Consider the following 20,350-nt stretch of genomic DNA (forward strand, 5'->3'; position numbering starts at 1 on the left):
GCCCACATTTAACCCTGGGCTCTGCCAGCTCAGATACAAACTGTTATGCCCAGGCCTAGCGCAGGTCTGGGAGCAGAGCAGGCCTTGAAAATCACCCCGCTGTCACCTGATGGGGGTGGGCATGGGCAGCCTTCTCCAAGAGACGACTCCTGCCCATTCATCCCCAACTGGACAGACAGGAGACCTTTTGTTACCCAAACCCTACCCCAGAAGAAGCCCTGAATGAGCCTGAACAAAGGTGTGTTAAGGGAGTGGCACCACTGGCCCCGGGATAGACCCCTGGGCAGATCACAGGGAAGTCCACAAAGGGTCCACTCCCCTCAACCCAAAGCCAGGCCTCCCAGGGCCAAGGCTGGAATGGGGGAAGCTGGCCCGTGGTGGCCAGTGGCTGCTACTCACCAGGAAACCACCGGCTTGGGCTCCCCCTGGACACGGATGCTCATGGTGACATCTTGGCCTTCTCTTACTGACTGGTCCATAAGTGAGACCTGAAGGGGGGACCCCAAAGTGTCAGCGGAGACATTCAGGACCCAGATGTGGCCTGGGGGCCAGAGGATTCTGGGACAGAAACCTCTTCCACACTAGGCTGACAGAGGCTGGCTCCAGGTAAGAAGGATTAATGGGGCCAAGCTCTAGGCCTTGCTAAAACCTGGTGTGGCCCCAAGAACAAAGGCACACATGAAGGAATGAGGTTGCCCGGGGGCTGGCCTTAGCGGTCTGACCTTGAAAGTGGGGGGTGCCTTGGAGCCAGTGTCAGAGGAACGGCGGTTCTGGCTGGGACTGAGCTTCATAGCGGGGGTTCCGGGCCAAGTCTCCCCAGGCTCTGGAAACTCCTCTGGGGGACTCAGGTATTCCTCATCAGAGGTGATGGGGCTGCTGAAAGGTGATGTGGACCCTCCTGGAAAAGAGACAGAAGAGAGACAGTGGCACAGAAAGAGACACCAGCGGGGGAAGAAGGGCCAGAGAGAATGACAGAGCTGGCTAGATCAGCCCCAGATCAAGGGCCTGATAAGGTCTGGAATGTCCCGCAAAGCCCAAGACATAGGCCAGCCCTGCCCTGATTTCACTTCATGGGGTTCCTACTTGCTTGCTGCATGACCTTGCTCAGGTGTTTCCTGTCCCTGAGCCCATGAATCCTGCTCTGCCACAGACTCTCCTAACATTGACGCTGCTGACCCTCCTGCGGGGGAGAACCGTAGGCAATGGCCTGGGACAAGGCATTCAGGCACCAGAGGGGCTGCCGTCTGGGCCCGAAAGGAGGCTTAGAATTCCACTGGAGCAGGGAACCCACATTCCTGGCATGGAACTGCAGGTTCCTAATGCAGATGGTCCCCAGAGTGGTACAGCCAGGGACCCGTTTCTTGGGTGAGCTGGGCCTGGTGCAGAGGAACACACACCTCAGACAAGCCCCATCCGGACAGTGCCAGGGCCAATGAGGCGGCACTGTCCAGCCTGCCCTTCCCCCTCTCCCTTCTCAGCTTCCTGCCCCAAATACCCCAGGGGCACCTGTTGGCCCCAGCCCTAGAGCATGGACCCCAAAACTCTCAGGGGATGGAAAAGCAGTTTGAGTGATCCACAGAGAAGGGCAGCTGAGACTGGGAGAGGAGGGGGGCACGAGTGTCTGCTTTGGGGGAGGGGTGTCCCCAGGGCCCTGACGCCCTCTCCTGCAACTGGCCAGGGGCCCAGCCTCACTGAGCTGGCTCCTATCCGACTACCAAATACAGACATGAATCCACCACAGCCCCCTGGCCCCTCCTCCTGGTTCCCCCACCCCAAGCCCCTGTGGCCCAGCCCCCCCACAGGGCCGCACCCCAACTCACCAGAGACTCTGCACACAGACCCCAGGCTGTGCCTGTCCTGAAGGCTCTGCCCTGGCACCAGGCCCTCCTGCTGCCTGCCCACTGCCCACCCCACCCAGCTCCCCAGGGAGCAAGATCCCAGCCTGCCCAGCCCCACTCACTCGGAGGCTCTACACCCGAAGGCCTGGGGGAGGGGAAGGAGCCCGAGGAGGGGAAGGAGGAGGTGGGGGCTGGCAGGGCAGGGACAGGCTCGGTGGCAGGCAGGCAGCTGGCTGGGAAGGTGGTGCCTGCTAAGACCACAAGCAGTGTGGGCCCTGGAGTGGAGGGGGAGGAGAGGGGAGGGGCAGAGCGCAGCCAGGCTGGATTTAGCCACCCTGCTCATTCCCAAGCAGCAAGACCTGCCTTTTCTCTCTTTACAGTTTCTAGACCCTGACAAGAGCAAAGCCCCCTTGGTGGTACCTTGACTCAAAGTGCGGGGGCCTCAGTCCCCAGGGAAAGATGGGGGTGCTATCTTCACTGCAGCACCTAAGATGCTTGCCCTGACCCGTTCACTCTGACATACCCACCAGATGAGGGGCCGATGGCAAATGGCCCCTATGACGCCCCTTGTTCCCCACGTGGGAATGTGCTGACAAGCTTCAAATCCTGGAGCCAGGCCATACCCTGTTTTTTCTGGTGCTGAGAATCAGGGAACTGTAGGACCTTCAGCCTCTTCCCAGAAATACCCTCCTCAACCTGAGGGGGCCCAGAATACCACCTCTGCCTCCACACTACTGCCATGGCAGGTTTGGCCCTGTACCACCCAGGGGCACTGGGCCTGCACTCACCCCTCCTCCTTCAGGCTCTATCAGGGGCACCTGTTGGCAACTGTCCCTCACCCTGTCAGCTCTACCAGGACCAACAGTCACGAGGCAGGGGCTGCTTCCCCCGTAATGCCCCACAACTAGCATCCTTCTGTACCAGGGCTGGCGAAAGGGCTTGGAGATCAGCAGCAGAACAGGGGAGCTGTTGAGAAGTCACATGTCCTTTTCCTTCCTCCTATCACTACCCCCCCCCCCCCCCAACCCAGGGCCACATTCCCAAGCCATGACCTGTGTTTCTCAGCACTGCCAGTGAAGAAGGAGGAGGGGACTGGCAGAGGAGGGGGGCCCACCATTCAGATTGGCTGTCTTGAGGTGGGGGTGGGGAGGCAAGTCGGAATGGCATTTAGAGAACATCTGCCCGGGCCTTGGCCACCAGCTGATGCTGAGACCACAGGCATGGGCCCTGAAAGCGGGAGCCCCCTCCTCTCTGTGGTGCCTGGTGACCTCCAAGGTCACCTCGAGATTGGATGGCGCTGCAGGCGCTCAGGGGCCCAGGAAGGGAGAGCAGAGACTTAAAGCAGATTGGCAAGGTTTGCAGGGAGCCTCAGAGACCCCTGGTGGTGGCTTGGGGGAACTGCACCCTGAGGGCATCCAGCGACCAGGTGAATCAAGGTCCTGAGGCCGCCCGGAAACACTGAGCAAGGATCTGTCTCCAGCTCCCAGAACCTCTGGGCTTCCACATCAGGCTCTGGTGCCACCCCACTTCTTACTGATCCCACCACCCAGACCATCTTTGTAGCCAGTCCTGCTCCACCCACAAGCCTGGCTCTCACGGTGGGAAACATTCTTATACCAGCCAGGAAGTGGGTATAACCTAATATGCACATATTGGTTAGGTGCTGCCCCTACACACCCCACCACCCCAAAACATGCCGACTCTGTGCACACGTGTGGCCTTTCAACACTGCTCCCAGGTCAGACTCACTTGATGAAAATACCACTGTGAGGGAGCCTCCCCAGACCCGTGCATCCAGCTCAATACTGGTCCCAACATCCCTTGAGATGTTCTAAGGATAAATATAGTCACAGTCACCTACATGAAAGGCCTTCTACACCAGGGCTTTTCAGCCACCCACATCAGGACCACCTGGGAGCCTGTTTAATCTATAAATTCCTGGGTCTTACTCTGAAGAATTAGATGTCCTAAAATGGGGGTCAGGAAAATACATTTTAAAAAAGCACACCAGGTGATTCTTATGCACATGAAAGTTTAGGGACCCCTGTGATCTTCATGGAAGAACAACCCTGAGAGGTGAGCTCACCTTACTTGGCCACTTATCAGGGCAGGGATCTGAATAGCCCAAGTGCTTCCCACAGGACCACCTGGCCTCCCACCTTGAGCAAGGTTCCTGACTCTACAGCAGTGGTTCTCAAAGTTCACGGGGCATCAGGATGGAGCTTAAACCACAGATTGCTGAGCCCCAGCCCCGGAGTTTCTTTTTTTTTTTTTAAGTTTATTTATTTATTTGGAGAGAGAGAGCATGCATGGCACGTGCATGTGCATGTAGCCGGGGAAAGCAGAGAGAGAGAGAGAGAGAGAGAGAGAGAGAGAACCCCAAGCAGGCTCTTTGCTGTCAGCACAGAGCTCGATGCGGGGCTCAAACTCACACACTGTGAGACCGTGACCTGAGCTGAAATCAAGAGTCTGACGCTTAACTGACTGAGCCATCCAGGTGCCCCACCCCCAGAGTTTCTGAGGGAGGGGGTATGTTAATGTGCGTCTCTACCATATTCCCAGGGTGATGCGGATGCTGCTGGTCTGGGGACCACACTGTAAAGACCGCTGCTCCATGGTTTCTTCTGCCATCTCAACCTCCATGCTTAGGCAGATCTTCGTTAGTACCCTTTGCAGATGCATGTCCCGCCCAGCCTCTGCGTGTCACCCAGGCTGTTCCAGGGACTGGGAAAGTCACATGGATCTTGATTCCCCCCACACTACTACCTCACAGGCAATCCCTGTGGTCCTCATAGCCCCAGACTAGCCAGGAGGGCCTCCAGGTGTGGCTACGATAGCTGAGAAGTGGACAAAGCATGGTCATGATTTCAGGAGCCTTCTGCCTGATAAGGGTGACAACTGAGACACATACACAACTAGTCTAGTGAGAAGGAATAAGGTGGCAAGAAAAGGACAGATCAGGGCCACGGGAGTGCAGAGACCCGATTACTCTGGACCCAGGGAAGACAGGGTAACTGAGGGAAGGGGTATTATTGGAATTATGAATATGGTTGAGGGGCGCCGGGGTGGCTCAGTCAGTTAAGCATCCGACTTCGGCTCAGATGACGATCTCACGGTTCACGAGTTCTAGCCCTGCACTGGACTCTGCTGTCAGCACAGAGCCTGTTTCGGATCCTCTGTCCTTCTCTCTCTGCCCCTTCCTCAGTCGCTTTCTCAAAAATAAATAAACATTTAAAAAAAAAAAAAGTTTGGTTGAAGAAGGAAAAAGGGGGAAAGTCTTTCCTGAGGAGGAAACTGTGTGAGCAAATATTCGGAGAAAAAAAGGACATGCAGACCACTGCAGCTCAACTTGCTTACAAAACTGGGTAAAAGTGAAAGGAGTGAGACCCGACCACGTTAGAGTAGGTGCCTCTCTCAGCCTCTCAGCGGCCTCCAGCCACCTTGGGGTCATTCTCAGGCCAGATGGCGGAGGCCAGCTTCCGGGGAGTGGCCTTCACTCTCAAGGCAAAGGGCAGCTCCCTCGAGGTTTCCGAGGGAAGGGGTGACACGTGGGACTTAAACGCTCGAATGTGGCCCAGCCATTATTCGTAGCCCGTTCTCCACGGGCACTGTCTCAGTGGGCTCCTCCAGAGGTGAGGCCTTTAAATGTCCGCTGTGGTCAGGCCACCATGGAAGACAGAGAGACTGAGAGAAAAGGAGGATACAGGCCAGTCTGCGGCTGGGAAGGCACAGGTGCTGTCACGGGTACCGCCCCTTCCAAAGCAGAAGAGCAGCGCTGAGGTTTCTGTTTTGGTTTGCAAGGGACAAGGAGCAGAGAGAACTGGGGCGCCTGGGTGGCTCAGTTGGCTAAGCGTCTGACTTCGGCTTATGTCATGATCTTGTAGTTTGTGAGTTCGAGCTCCGTGTCAGGCTCTGTGCTGACAGCCCTGAGCCTGGAGCCTGCTTCGGATTCTGTGTCTCCCTTTCTCTCTACCCCTTCCCCGCTCATGCTCTTCTCTCTCTCTCTCTCTCAAAAATAAATAAACGTTAAAAATTTTTTTAGAAAAAGGGGGCAGAGAGAATTTCACACGGTCAGCCTGACCTCACCATAGAAACAGTTAATTCCCTACATGTGACTATTTGGGGTTGCTCTGTGTTAGACAGAGGGTTGGCACTCATGGTAGACTAAGTCCCCGTTCTTCTCATGGGCTGAGTGTGACAGCCCCCACTCTGAGGAAGCAGCCCTGGGCAGACACCCATCACGGCCAACCTGCTCCTGGTAGACAGGAGTGGGGAGCAAGGGCTGAGTCTGGCCAAGGGACCACACTGCTTTTTTAGATGCTATCCAACCCCCCTTCAAAGATGGACAATGGGGTCACATGGCATTCCAAGATCCCCTCCATCAGCAGCCTCTGCCTTCACAGGGGAGACGCCATAACTCTGCAGCAGCCCTGGCCAGGAGAAGGGGCAGGAGCAGACACTGTTGCCTTTCCTTTTGTCCTCATGACCCGCTATAGCCAAACTCTCTTCTGTTGCGACAGTGTCAATCATATGGTGGGACCAGAATGAGCCCTGAAAAGCCATATCCTCTGGCCCAAATGTCCTTATCTACATTCTCATCCCCACAGAGCCTCATAAATCTTACCAAGTAAATAGCCCAGTAGATATAAGGACCCTCACCTTACAGATGAGGAGACTGTGGGCAGACAAGGAAACATGAAGAGGCCAAGGCCTCAGCTGGAAAATGCTAGAACCTTGGGCTCAAATACACAAGACCTGTGCTTGAGGGAGGACGAAAGCAAGCAGAATGGAGCCCCCATGTCCCCTTTTGTCCTGACTAGCACCCAAAGGGCCTCCTGTCAGAGCCTGAGGTGATGGACCACAGCCACAGCAGAGATGGGGAGACAAGAGAGGAAGGAGAGAACCCCCCCATCTGACCCACCCACAGAGGGCATCAGCAGTCTCTGACCCCCCCCCCCCCACCCGGTATGAGCTCACGAGCACAATTCTACCTTCACCTTGAACCTGTTCAGAGTAGCAGGGAAGGGGATGGTAAGGAGTGTAGGCTTGGGAGATCCAGGGACAGGGCTTCAAAGCATGACCAGCCCCCAACTGACCGTCTGCTCCTAGAGCTGAGCACCCCAACAGGGAGGGCACTAGTCACCTGAGGCTACTTATACGTATATTAATTTAAATGAAAAGAAAAATCACTTCCTTGGTCACACTAGACACATTTCAAGGGCTCAACAGCCACATGTGGCTAGTGGCCACCATACTGGACGGTGCACATATAAAACATTTCCATCACCACAGAAAGTTCTATTGATCAGCATTTCTCCAGAGCAATTTGCTCAAGTCTTCCAAGTCTCAGCTTCCTCATGTGTAATGTGGGCATAATAATAGAACCTACCTCCCGGGACAAGAGTAAATGTGATAAGCCAATCAACACAGGCCCTGGTACATATGAAGCACTGACTAGAAACTAACTCCTTGTTCTTTTCATTTGCTATCCACCTAAGCTTATTTCCATCACCCCAGATCACCTGTTGCTTACAACATTCCTAGGTAGATTGCAGGTACTCAGTAAAGGCTGCTGGCCTAGCGCTAGCTCCACGTCACTTCGTTCTCCTTGTTTCTGTCTTCCTATCTGTCAAATGGGAACATCGCCACCTATCGTGTACCTCTCCAAGGGGTATATACGGTGCAGTGTAGCTCAAGTAAGAGAGGAGATGTGAAAAGACACTCTCCAAACACACAAAAAACTGTTCAGAGAGATGTAGAACTTGGCACCCAGCTGGTACTCAATAGATGCTTGTGTGACAGATGCAGGCAGCTGAGAATGCTTCACTTCAGGTAAGCATACTTCTCACACTCCCCAACCACCCGCTGCAATACACACACGCCCTCCGGGAGAACGACTGTGGTCTCAGCAGTACCCAGTGGGCTGGGGCAGGCTGGAAGGGACATGGGGCCGGGGTGGGGCTGCCGGAGTGGAAGGGAACCAGACCCTGCCCCTCAAACCACAGCACGCGAGCAACTACATTGCCCAGTTACCCATTCCCTAATTCCCATGGTTCCCAACCGGGAACTGAGATCTGTGGGCTCTCCAGAACAGGCCCTTTTGGGGTGGGCATGCCAAGAGGGCACTGCACAGTCAGCCCTGGTTGCCAGGGTCCTGGGGTGGGTGGTTAAGGAACGAGAAAGGGAGATGGTTCCAGGAGGCCGCTTCCTACCAGACACTACGCACCCCCTCCCTGAGCGGGTTCCCACCGCCCTGCAGGCAGCCACACTGCCAGGCTGCCTGACACTCTTCCTTAGCCCCACCCCCTCACTGCACACAGTCCAGGCCCGGGACCCCGCCCTGGCCAAACGTCGTGCCACCCCATCGTTCCAGCCACTCTGTTGCTCTCCAGGTCCACTGGCCCTTGTCCAACCACTCTGGACCAAACAGTGCCTTGTAGGGGAAGAAAGTCTGCTTCTGCCAAGGGAGTCCTGGGGCCGAGTCAGCATGACTTACGGGGGCTGCTCTCTGGGGGCAAAGACACAGACTAGTGGCTGACTAACGAGATGAAGCTTTTCTGACTCCCCATGGCGGGGGGTGGGCAGACAGATGCCACCACAGGCTGAGGACCCAAACACCGGGAAATCTAGAGGGGCTGGGGCTGCGCGCCTGGCAAGAGCAGGGGAGGAGGCCCCAAGGCACAGATAGTCTGGAGAATGGTCAGAAAAGGAAAAGGCAGCTTTCTGGAGGCTCGTGGAGACCTGAGCTCCTGTGCACAACGGCACCCCTTAATAACGCTAACAGTTAATGTTTGTCTACAGCTTTACAGTTCATAAAGCTCATTCACACATTTACTTTTGTTCGTGAAGATGGTATAATTATCTCTGGTTTACAAATGAGGAAACCAAAGCACAGGGAGGTTCAGTGCAACAAACACAGAGCTCCCAGTCAAGTGCTGACAGCTGCCTTGCCCCAAGCCTCTTTCCCAACCTTAAAAGGCTCCCAAATGGCCACAAGCCAGTAGCGGGGCACCCCCCACCCCCTTACCAGATCTCAGCCCAAGCCAGGTATTGACCAGAGTCCTGGAGCCAGCCCCAGGCCCCCTGAGGAGAGTTGGGAGCTGAGTCAGAAGCCAGATCCCAGAGGTGATGGAAGGCCGGAAACGTGCCATGGAGGGCCGGGCATGATTCAGCGTGGTGGGAGGGGTGAGGAGAGAGATTAAACATGGGCTCCTGGGCCGGGTGTGTATGCTAAGGCAGACGAAGACCTGCTGGTCTGCAAAGCCAGACAGGTGCAAACAAAAGGATCTAATGCAGGACTGGGGCTCAGGGCAGATCCCACCAAAATCACCGTTATGGTGAAGAGTGCGGGAGCCCCGAGACCACAGCAAGACAGGCTCTGTAATCCTGTCTCCTGTCGAGCTGAGTGAAAGAAAGGGACAGAACAGCGTGTGCTGTCCCCCCTCCAGGCATGCCCAGCTCCTCCCGCTGCCGCTGTAAATCTGCCTCTCAATCCAGCATCCCATAACACTGACTGACTGCTCTGCTCCATGTTCTAGGACCTGAGTTCCTCTGCCCTGCAGTGTCCTCCAACCTAGGTCCTCTGATCAAGCTTGGTGACCCAATGGCAACATCCTTGAGGATGGAGGCTGTGTCTTTCCTTTCTACCCAGCCTCACCTACCCCTCCCCCACTGCCCAGGATCAGCACACCGTTGGGCCCATCAACCTGAATGAGTAGAACTAACCACACACACTGACGCCAGGCTGGCCCTGCCCCGAACCTGAAAGAAACCGGGCTTACACCCAAAGGAAGTAGTCCAACACCAAGTGAGGGCTTTTGTAAATATAGAAAACAAAGCAGCCAGAGCCACAGCCATCTCCAGAGCAGTGCTCTCAGCTGCCCCCTCTTTAGGGCTTTGGGTTCAACAGGAGCGAGGGAGTGGGGAAGGGTCTTCTTTTTACTCCAGACCTCAGAAGGCTCCTGATGGCTTTTAAGCCCTCTGAGCTGGGAGGTTCTTCTTCTCTGAGACTCAAGGATAAGTTGCTTTCCCCACAGGACCATTTTCAGGGAAATGCCACCGGAGGATGGCATTTAGAGGATACGTAAAGGCAAATTCCAGTGACTTCATGAATTGGCCGGCCTGGTGTGTGCCTTTGGGAATGCGGCCCCCGCTCTGAGGCTGGGCCACTTAGAATGCTTCCACCAGAGCAGGTGACATCTAAGAACAGACTGTGCACGCTGGTCGAGAACCTGAGCTCTGGGCTGGGAGTGGGAAGGGTCACGGCTCATCCCGCCCGGGGCCCCACAGGCTCCCTACCAGGTCTCACGGCCAGCGCGGCAGCACAGCGGGCCTGACCCAGCTCGTTGGTGGCGGTGGCTGTGTAACTCCCGGCATCGGCCGCCCGGGCCTCCCGGAGCAGCAAGGTATGCCGCTCTCCTTCAGCCCGGATGAGAAGGCGGCCATCGCTGCGCAACGCAGACCCATCCTTCTGCCAGGACACTGTGAGGAAGGAGCGGAGTGACTGGATGCCATGGCCCACAGCAGTCCACTGGAGCAAATCTCCCCTCACCCCACACAGAGCCCAAACCCTAGGGAATCCTGAGGACTGCCTCCTCACTCACAGAAGCCCAGGCCTGCCCTCTCTCCTCCCAGGGGGTTCTGGGAAAACTCCCCTAACACACACACAGGAGTCCAGCCAGCCCCATGGGGCAGATGTGCCTCCTCCCCTTACCCTCCCTCCGAGGACTGACGGGGGACCTCCCGCTCCCTGTCTCAACCTTAGCCTGGCCCCAGCCCTGGAGCTCACCTTGGGGCGGGGGGTTGGCAGTGATGATACACTTGAGCAGTACATCTGCCCCTGGAGCCGCTACCACATTCTGCAGAGGGATCTCAAACACAGGGGCCTCCAGGGGCTCTTCTCCAGCGGACACATATGAGTCATCTGAAGACTCTGCCGGAGACATGGATGACGAGGTAAGGGGACATGGTCCCTGTGGGGATGACTCAGGGGGACAGGGGATCGTGACAGCCTTGTATCTTAGAAAGCCAAACCCAGAGAGAAGGGCTTCCAGAAGGTGGGGTTTGGGGAACAAGGGCTCTCACTCCTGAATGTCCTGAAACAGGGAGGAAAAGACAGAAGAGAGGTTCTCAAACAGGACAGGGCAGCCAGGACTCCACATTAGCTGGACTTCTCAACTTCAGCCACAGCGACTGTGGTTTCTGGAAGAAGTCTTGCACGTCTTTCCACAAATTAGTCATCAAAGGTGGTAGATCAGGCCCTGTTTTAGGAAGTGCTCTGAGTGCACAAGGTGTTCCCAGCTGCCAAGGAGACCGAGTACAAGCTAATAGCAACCCAAGCCTTAAGCAGTAATACCGCTGTCACAGGACAACATGTGGTAAGTTGCCAAATTAGTGATGCCACCGGATTCAAGAGGGAGCAGCACGTGGGTCCAGCAGCCGTCTGAGACGCCTCACGAATCAGCGTCGATTCTGACCATCCACCAAACAGTAATACTGTACCTACAGTGCACTAAGCTCTGTATGAGTACCAGGAATACAACAAGAAGAAGCAGTCCCTGCTTCCAGGAAGCTTGTACGCACGAATATATCCTCCAACCCCACTGCAGTGGGTCCCTCTACCAGAATGGCCCAACTCTGACATTCTTTAAGCTAAACAAAGCACAGCGTAGGTAGCCAAAAGAGCAGCGAGACTCCCAATCACACTGTTTTCCAGCTCCACAACCTTGGACAAATGATATAACCTCTCTGCGCCTCAGCTCTGTTATCTGCAAGGTGGAGCTGATAAGTAACACTCAACATCTTACACAGCTGACGTACAAATTAAAATAAAACAACATCCCTAAGCTCCCAGTTAATACAACACCTGTATTGTGGTATGCAATAATGTGGCCAATAGGGCAACGGACAGGTACCTAATTATTTTTTAAAACTCTGAGATGGTAATACTTAAATTAAAAATAAATCAACTTTGATAAAGAAAAATACAAGGTGGTAAGTGAAACGAAAGCAACTCTGACGAGGGTCCTGGGAGCAGTGAACACAGGCATCTGGCCTGGGGAAGCAGCAGGGGGTGCGAGTGAGTCAAGGATGGCTTCCTAGGTCTCCATCCAGGAGTGGACCCTGAGTTGATGTTCAGGGTGAGCAGAATTAGGAGCAGGGGCATTCTGGCTGTTGGCCACCATCCACAGGACGACTGGGAGACAACACACAGGCTGGCATGTATCTACGGTCAGCACAGCCACACAAGGAGTCAAGGATGGGAGAGAGGCAGCGAGGTGATAGACCGGGTCAGATCTCAGTGGCCACAGGTGGGTCAGGGGATGGCGCTGGGATGAAAAGGCACAGATGAGAGGTGGCTGGCCCAAAGCTCGCCTGGAACAGGGGCCTGACACATTATTTACTGAGATGGCTTTCCATCTCTTCCCCCACAGAGGAGTGGGGTTTGGAGGTGCTCCTTAGATTCCCAGCAATGCCTCCCACCATGGTTAGGTCCTTGACCCAGCTGGCCATTGGACCCAGGGCACCTGTGGCAGGCATCTGGGCACCTTTCTTTCTTCGGCTCCCCCCAGCCTCCACCAAAACACACTCGCACTCTGCCTCACCAGCAGGCAGATTCCAGCACAAGGACCTTCACAGACCTTCACTCAAACTCGAACCTGGTGCTTTCCCTGTGAAGCCCGCCCTCTCAACCGCCCAGCAGCGTCGCTCTCCCCAAACGTCCTCCCACCCAGGTCTCACTCAGCACCTTCTCAGCCCTCGCCGAGGCCTTACCGAGCTCAGGTGAGGTGGGCCGGGCACGGCGACCTCTGCCCTGGCTGCGGGCCCCTCGGCGGTCCCAGGGCCCCCAAGGACCGTCCTCCTCCGGTCCTCTGCGGAGCCTCTTCTCGGCCTCAGGCCCCGCCCTGTTCTTCTCCAAGGTCTGGGGCACAGCAGTGCTCTCCTGGCCCGGCGTGGCCCAGGGCAGGAAGCGCACGGCCTGCGTTGGGGGCTCCCGCTTCCGACCCGGGGGCGCTCTCGTCCTGGCCTCGGGGGGATCGGTGGCGGCGGGGGGCGGCACGGGACTTCGGCACTCCTGGATGGCTCTGCTCCGGGTCAGCGGGAACTGGTCCCGGCGCCTGACTTCCTGCTGCGGGCCTTCCCCCGGCTCTGTCCTGCCCGCCGGCCCGCGGCTCCTGGGCCTCCCCTGTTCGTCCCCGAGCTTCCCCGTGACGCTCGGAGGGGGTGACTGGGCGGCGGCGGGACTCTCGGCCCGAGGGGTCTTGGGAGTGGAGGGCCGGGAGAAGAGCGGGGGCTCGCCAGGCTCTCGGGGGGACGGGGCCCGCTGCAGCGTGGCGCGCAGGGACTCGTGAGAGCGCACCAGCTCCTCCCGCGACGTGGAGCGGCGGATGCGGCCCAGCTCCTGGGCAAAGCGCAGCTCAAGGTCACAGGCCGGGCTGCGCTGCCGCGTGCGCTCGTCCAGCGAGGCCGCCTTCTGCTGGAACAGGCGGCGGCGCTCGGCCACGCTGCCCCCCGGAGCCCGAAGCTCCTCCTGCGAGGTCCCGGGTGTGCCCCAGGGCGCTCCGCCGTCGGATTTGGGCTGCTCCAGTGAGCGGGCCTTGCGCAGGGGTACCCATGGCCGCAGGGGCGCCGGCGGCGAGTCGCTGCGCTCCAGGCTGCGCCGTCGCTCCTCGAAGAACTGCAGCTTGTCCAGGATGCGGGAGCCGGCACGTACCAGCCTGGGCGAGCGGCCCAGCGCCGACAGGCGGCCAGAGGCCTCGCTCAGTGGTGTCTGGGGCCGGGACTCTGCCGTGCCCGCCAGCGAGGGCCCCGACGACTTGGACTTTTTCCCTCGCTTCTCTTCTGCGGTGGCGTCCTCCGGCAGCACAGGCTCCTGCGTGCGCCGGTGGGGCGATGTGGGGGTGGCGGGGGGCTGGGCGCTGGGTCCCGGCGGGGGCCGCTTACCCACCCGAGGGGACGGTGGGGGCAGCAGCGCGGATTTGGAGGGAGGCGGTAGGGCGGGGCGACGCGGGGCCTCACTGGCCGGCTGAGGCTGAAGATCAGGCTCCTCCCTGTGCAATCCGCTCTGAGGGACGCTGCTGCAGAACCAAGAGGAAGAGGGGTAGAAGATTTAGGGATCTCCCCTCCTAGGCCTTCAGCTCGTCATAGGAATTGGACGGTGGGGCATGCTGGGAAGGCTTGGGGGTGACATGGGTCAGACCCTCGGCCCCCTCCCCCCAAGAGGAAGGCACAGCCATAGCAGGTGCTGGGGAGAGGCTGGCTGCCCTGGCACCAGAAGACTGGTCTGGTGGCTGGGCCCAAGTACAGACTCAGCATCCCGGGCTCTGGCCAGTCCCCTCCCCCCAGCCCCGGAAGCTGGGAAATAGCAAAAACAGAACGGAGCGGTGGGAGAGAAAAGAATGAGCTTAGGACCCAAAGGATGGTGAAGAAAGGCAGGAGGGTTGGATGGGGAGGGGCCCTCTCAGGAATGCAGCCTCCCACTCATTCCTGCCCCCAGCTGGCCCCCGCAGCCCTGCCCATCCTTAGCAGGACATACCCCTTTCACAGTGGCCTCTAGAAGAATAGGCACTAGCCTTCGGGGGGCAACACCCTTATCCCAGGGACTACCTAGCACCTACTCAGACCTAAGCCCCTTGCCAGTGCTGACACAAGGCAGCAGGTGGCAGATGAAGTCCCTGGGGTGGGAGACTAGAATACCCAGGTTCCCATTCTCTTTTATCAATCTGCCCCCATTACAGGCCTTTGACTTCCTCCTGCCTCTGGGAAAATTACCTTGAATCCTTTGAACCCCCTCACCCACCTCCGCCACCTTCCTCCCACCCAGCACAGAAGCTCCCCAAAGGGGTATGCTCCAAAATAACTCAGCTCAGAAATAACTACTGCGTGGGCCTGAAGAGGGGGGTGTGGGAGAAGAGGAAGAGGGAATGAGCTGGTCAGCTCAGAGTACCCCTCTCACCCACAGAGCTTTTGATGCCCAAGAGCTGGGCCTCAGTTTCCCCTATCTGGATTCTTGGGGAACACATCAAACAGAAGGATTGGCAAGGAAAGGAATTGGAGATATTAACATTATACCTGACTCACTGGAGAGAGCTTACTAAAAACTTAGGAAATGGCTCATTGAGTACTCACTGTGTGCCAAAGCGTGGACTAAATATGCTTAAGGTGCACTGAGCCGCTTAATCCTTACAACAATCCTCCGAGATAGGAAGCGTTACTGCTTCCATTTACAGATGAACAAATTGAGGCTTAAAGAGGAAAAGTGCCTTACCAAGGTGACACAGCTAGGAAATGGCTGGTATCAGGACTGAAACCCAGGTGGTCTGACTCCTGAGCCCTTATTCCCTGCAAATGTCTAGGATTCTGAGGGCACAGAAGGGAGGAGAAATAGGGTACCAGCCACAAGCAGAAGTTCTAGCAGGTGCCTGAGTGTACGGATGTTTCAGACTACCTGGGTCAGCCACCCACACTGCAGACCCCACCTCTGACTGCAAGGTGGGGGGGGGGGGGGGAGGATGATGGGTAGAAGAGCAATCCACAGTGTCCTGAGGGAACAGAATCTCAGCCAGCCACCTGCAGGGAGGCAGAGTTTACTATGGGGAAGGGACAGCAGAGAGCAGAGTCCCTGATGAATGGCCTCTGGGAACTGGGTAAGGCATTGGAAAGAAAACGGGGACAGCAGAGGAGGCCTCTTGCTGGCAGTTCTGAGCTCCAGGCCAGCCTCTGTACCACAGACACCGCTAAGGAAATGGGTTCCTCTGAAGTTGCCATAGCAACTCCAGGCTTAGGCTGAGGCCTGGCAAAGGAAGGCAGGGAAGGAAAAAGCGAGTCCAGGGCCCAGGAGTGCCTGGTTAATGCCAACCAGATAAAGCAAGGGAGCCTCCCCTGCCCCAGACCTCTCCCCTGCCTACCGCTAGCCATTCCAACCACCTTCAAAACAGCCTCCCTCCACCAGGCTCCTTCTTCCTCCTCCATGATGGTCCCTCCCCCACACACTCATACCCATCACAAGTTAGGCCCCTCTCAGCTCCCCAAATGTCCCCCAATACCTCTACCATCAGCCACTCCCCTCTTCTACTATAGCACTCCCTCCTGTATCTGCCAGCCCCCAAATCTCTAAAAATGGCTCCAATGCCTCACTCCAAACACCTCCGCTCCTTGCCACCCCCTGCCACGACAACCTTCATCCCTCCCACGCCCCCCCCCCACAGGCATTTCCCACCAGGTCATCACATGCTCCTAGCCTCCATCACTCAGCCCTCTACCTCCACCCCAGCCCCCTGACTCCATCCCTCCCTGCCCACCCCTGCCTCCCACACACCCCACATCCTCCTGCCTTCCCAGGCCCCTGGCCCCATCTACTCCCTGACCACCTCACTCTCTTCTCTCTCCCGGCTGTGCTCTTGCTCCCTTGCTCTCCTGCTCTCTCGGGAGCTGCCTTGCGGAAAGGTTCCGTTCCTCCCAGAAAAAGGCCCACATGGGAACAGGAATGTGCAGAGAGAAGAAAAGGCAGCAGCTGCTGAGACAGCAGGCACGGAGGGGGCCCTGGGGGGGGGGGGGGAATCTGGGGGACAACTGGAGCCTGAATGGGCGAGGTGAGAGAGGGCCCCTGGGAAAGTGGAGATCTTGGAGGGGACGAGGAAGGGACAGAGGGGTCCACGAGACCATGGCGATGGCAGGGGGAAGCCAGGGCCGGTGGGAACAGGAGGCTGTGGGTGGTGACGGCACAGGAGGGAGACGGAAAGTGTGGGAGGACAGAGTAGGTAGCTGGGGCCAGGGTGGAAGCAGGGGCGGTGGAGAAGTGCACAGAGGGATGGATGGTGCAGGGGAGGTGGGGATGAAGGCTGACGGGGTGGTGAGGGGCAGTGCAGGACAGCATGGTGAGGTGGAACAGTGCAGGCCTGGGTGAGGCCATTACTTACACGTGAATCGAGAGCGCCCGTCCTCTGTATAGACTGAATGCGCTGCCATACAGGTCACTGGCCACCGAAAGGCTATCCTCTGACCCCCAGCTTGCGCCCACCAGATTAGCTCGAGACGCCCGTACCAGCGGCTCCACCCCCAGGTGCCGTGGCCCGGCCCCGGTTGCCTGTGCTTGCCTTGGGCTGCCCGGGAGGCGGCGGGTGCCACCCCTGCTGCCCGCTTCCTGCTCCAAGACCGTCTGCCCGCTGCCCCACCAGCTCACTTGCTCCTCTGAGGTGCCTGTCACGGAGGTCGGGGGTGTGTCCAGGGAGGTGCCCACCAGGGTGTCGGAGCCCCCTAGAGAAAGGAGCACGGTGAAGCCCGGGCACCTCTTGTAGGAAGCCCGCCTGCCTGCTCTTAGAGCAGCCCAGATAGCTCACCCGTGGGGGTGCTGAAGTCCCCGTCATCCCGAAGCTCCAGGCGCTGGGTCCCCTGCACATCGCTGATGTCATCCTCGCCCGTCTCCGAGTCTGGAGAAGAAGGGGTCTGTGTGGGCAGGGCCCTCCTCCCTCTGACTCCAACTCTTCCCTGTGTCTCCTCCCGCCTCCCCCCCACCCAGCAGGCTCCATCTTACCACCAGCACCGCTTCCACACCTATCTTCTCCCCTCTTTTGCTCCCCCACATGCCCCTGCCCTTCCTGGGCTGCTCAGGCCAGTCCCGTGGCTTCACCTCTGTGCCCCTGGCTACTCACCCCTGCCTCCCTGGTAGTGCTCTCAAAGCCACCTACCATCCCCCCTCCCAGCCACTTAATGGATTACCAGGGTCTCAGCCCTCCCCTCCTCCCTGGTCAGTGATAGCTTAGGTTCCTGTGCAGCCCCCAAACAACAAGATCCTAGGTTCCAAGGCTCTAAAGTGTGGGTTCCGATACTCCAGGAACAAAGGGGAGTCACCTCAGAGTCGTACTGTCAGGGCACTTGACCAACCGCAGGGCCAGCCTGTCCTCCACCCCAAGCCAGCCGCCGGAACACATCAGGGTGCAGCTGAGGCAGGGTGAGGAGAGGCCAGGATCGGGCAGGGAGAGGGGAGTGGAGGGCTAGGGCAGGAGCCAGTTTCCTACCGTAACTTTGCTTTCTGCAGGAGCGGAAAACTTCGCTTCCATAGGAGCAGCAGGAGAGAGACATGGACAGACTGTTATCAGAGCGTTTGTGGTGTAGGGCGTGGTGGGTAGGCAGGACAGAGGGGGCATGAGGGTACCCAGTGCCCAGAAATGCCCTGTGGGGATGGGGGAGGGGGAGGGAGGCACCTGGAATGGGCAAAGCATCTCTCATCCTGACTGCCTGCAGGCTCCCACTGTGCCCAGCTGGGGAGCACACCTGTTTAGACTGGTTATTCCAACTACCCCAGCAATTCTGTACCCTTGGCACTCTCACTGGTGCTGCCACTGGCCACGCACACACATGTACACACATACATCTGCTGGTGTTGAGCCCAGTCACAGACCCAGGCCCCCCATTAGGGGTTAGGCCCACCCTCCTTAAAATACTTGCGCTGTGCTTTGACCCTTCCTTGCAAACCAATCTCCCCACCTGTTCTGCATCATGATGTGACAGCTACCCTCTTCCTGATCCCTCTCTTCTACTTCTGAGTGGTCCTCAACAATGCCCAGTGGTTAGGCGAGAAGCAAAGTTTCCTGGGCATATTTTTAACTTTCCCAGGTTCTATCAGGTTCTGTGCCTCAGTTTCTCTATGAGTGCTATGACAAGCAGGAGCCACGTGCTGGTTGTCAAAGCATGGCAGTGAGCTCATCACCACTTGGCCCCACAGATGGAGAACCCTGAGCCCAGGCCCATGTTGGGGTGTGCTAGTGAGTCCCCCCCTCCCCCGCCATTGTTAGGTTCTCTCTCAGAGGGTACGGGGCACCTCCTTGAGTGGGTATGGATGTGTACTGGGGGATCCCACATCTCATGGGCTGTCTTCCGGGCCTGGGTGCCTCATGAAGGGACATGGACCAAGAAAAGGAGTGGGCATGGGCTAGAGCAAGGAGCCCATGGTCCACGCACCATGGGTGAGTCGGCCAAAGGCCCGGCGGGAGTGGCCGGTTTTCTGAAAGAGAAAAGCCAGAATGAATTGTTGAGGGGAAGGCTCACTCCTGATGTCCCTTACTTCCCATCGAAACCTCTATATTAAACAGAAACTCGGTCCAGGGGCTGGGGTGGGGCGGGGTGGGGGGGGGGGTAATGCACAGAGACTTAGGGCAGCCAGCTTCCCCAGTAGGGAATGTTTCCACTCTTCCCAGCCTTTCAGCCCTCCCAGCAGGAGCTCCAGGCTGGCTACCCAGCTTGGCTCTGGGGAGGAGCAGAGGAGGAAGAAGAGAGAGGACAGCAAAGCTGTGGGTCAAATGCTGGGACTCTGACAGAGGCTCACAGGACTGGGGACCTGAGCGACAACCCCCCCCCCCCCCGAGATAGAAGCTAGGGGATAAAATAGGAAGCTGACTGAGGTGAAGGAATAAAGGGGGGGGGGGTGGGGGGGTGCTTGGATGACTGGGAGATGGAGGGACGAGGGCACAGATTCCTGCTTGGGGGGTAGGTGGGTGAGGACAGATACCTGAAATAGCTGTCAAGCGGGCGGGGAGGGTGATGGGGGAGCAGAAGGTAAGGTCCCCCAAGGGCCGGAGCCTCACGAATGCAGGAAGGAGGCCCGGGTACGCGGAGGACAGGGCAGGGCTTTGGGAATTTATTGCGCTCGGCGCGGATCCCTGTGCGTTGCTTCCAGGAGCTCGGGAAGATGGAAGGCTCCAGAGTGGGGGGGCTGGGGAAAGCCGGGGCGGGGGGCCGGGGTTGGACCGAGGCGAGAGGGGACGGGGTGGCAAAGAAGCCAGTGGGTGCTCCACGCCGAACTGCGGCGGGGGCCTTCCCGGGGGGTCGCGGGGATTGCGGGCAACTGGGGGTCTGCCCTTCGGCACGGGGAGGGGCCGGCGCGCGCGGCACGCAGTCTGGGGAGCCCCCCACAGCGCGCCCGGCCGCGGCCCTGGGCCGCTGGGTGGGGCGGGCGCGGCCCCGGCGCCCCCTCCCCCGGGGCCCGGCCGCGGTGACCCGCCCTCCCTTGGGGCGCCCAGCCCTGCCCGCCCCTCCCGGCGCCGCCCGCCCCCGGAGCCCTCACCTGGAAACGCTTCTTCACCCACAGCTTCTTCATGGCGGGGGAGGGGGCCGCGCCGGCGGCCGGGCGAGGAGGGGACGGGCGGGGGCGGGGCGGAGTCGGAGGCGGGGCCGGGGGCGAGCGGGGGAGCGGGCGGGAGCCGGCGCCGGTGGCGGTGGCGGAAGGAGCCGCGGGGCCGCTGGAGCCCGGGCGGGGGGAAGGCGGCGGCGGCGGCGGCGGCGGCGGCGGCGGCGTCCAGAGCCCGCCCCTCCCCCGCCAGCCTGCACCCCACCTGGCGCCCCTTCCCAGGCCTGCTCCCCTGCGACCTCCGGGGCGGCGCTCACCTGCCTCCGGTCACCCCCGCCCCGCACCTGCCTCCCGGGCCCTGGGCACATGGGGAAACTGAGGCACAGAATGGGGTGCAGCGGCCCCTATGAGAGTTCGGGCCACCCTCTCATTGGCAGCCCGACGCGGT

At 58.6% G+C, this 20,350-nt stretch overlaps 1 protein-coding gene across 10 annotated transcripts in view; it reads right to left on the reverse strand.

Annotated features, from left to right (window-relative positions):
• The window catches only part of SPEG (striated muscle enriched protein kinase), a 48,930-nt gene extending 28,956 nt beyond the window's left edge, over positions 1-19,974 (reverse strand). For 5 of the 10 annotated variants that reach the window (XR_007154715.1, XM_047870387.1, XM_047870393.1 and 2 more), the window contains exons 1-9: positions 19,900-19,974; positions 17,855-18,840; positions 17,177-17,266; positions 16,757-17,093; positions 12,612-13,915; positions 10,627-10,770; positions 10,137-10,319; positions 723-898; positions 400-488 (exon numbers count right to left, since the gene is read on the reverse strand). Coding sequence is in view for 9 of the 10 variants with exons in the window: in XM_047870387.1 (XP_047726343.1) it covers positions 400-488; positions 723-898; positions 10,137-10,319; positions 10,627-10,770; positions 12,612-13,915; positions 16,757-17,093; positions 17,177-17,266; positions 17,855-18,206 (2,675 nt within the window). In the remaining variant the exon portion in view is untranslated. Of the gene's footprint in view, positions 1-399; positions 489-722; positions 899-1,820; positions 2,478-2,626; positions 2,756-10,136; positions 10,320-10,626; positions 10,771-12,611; positions 13,916-16,756; positions 17,094-17,176; positions 17,267-17,854; positions 18,841-19,899 lie in introns of those variants that run through there. The other 5 variants (XM_047870389.1, XM_047870388.1, XM_047870390.1 and 2 more) reach the window with 5 other exon arrangements.
• Positions 19,975-20,350: the final 376 nt, after the last annotated feature.

This window comes from Prionailurus viverrinus, chromosome C1 (assembly GCF_022837055.1).
Source record: "Prionailurus viverrinus isolate Anna chromosome C1, UM_Priviv_1.0, whole genome shotgun sequence".
In the NCBI taxonomy this organism is placed as follows: domain Eukaryota; kingdom Metazoa; phylum Chordata; class Mammalia; order Carnivora; family Felidae; genus Prionailurus; species Prionailurus viverrinus.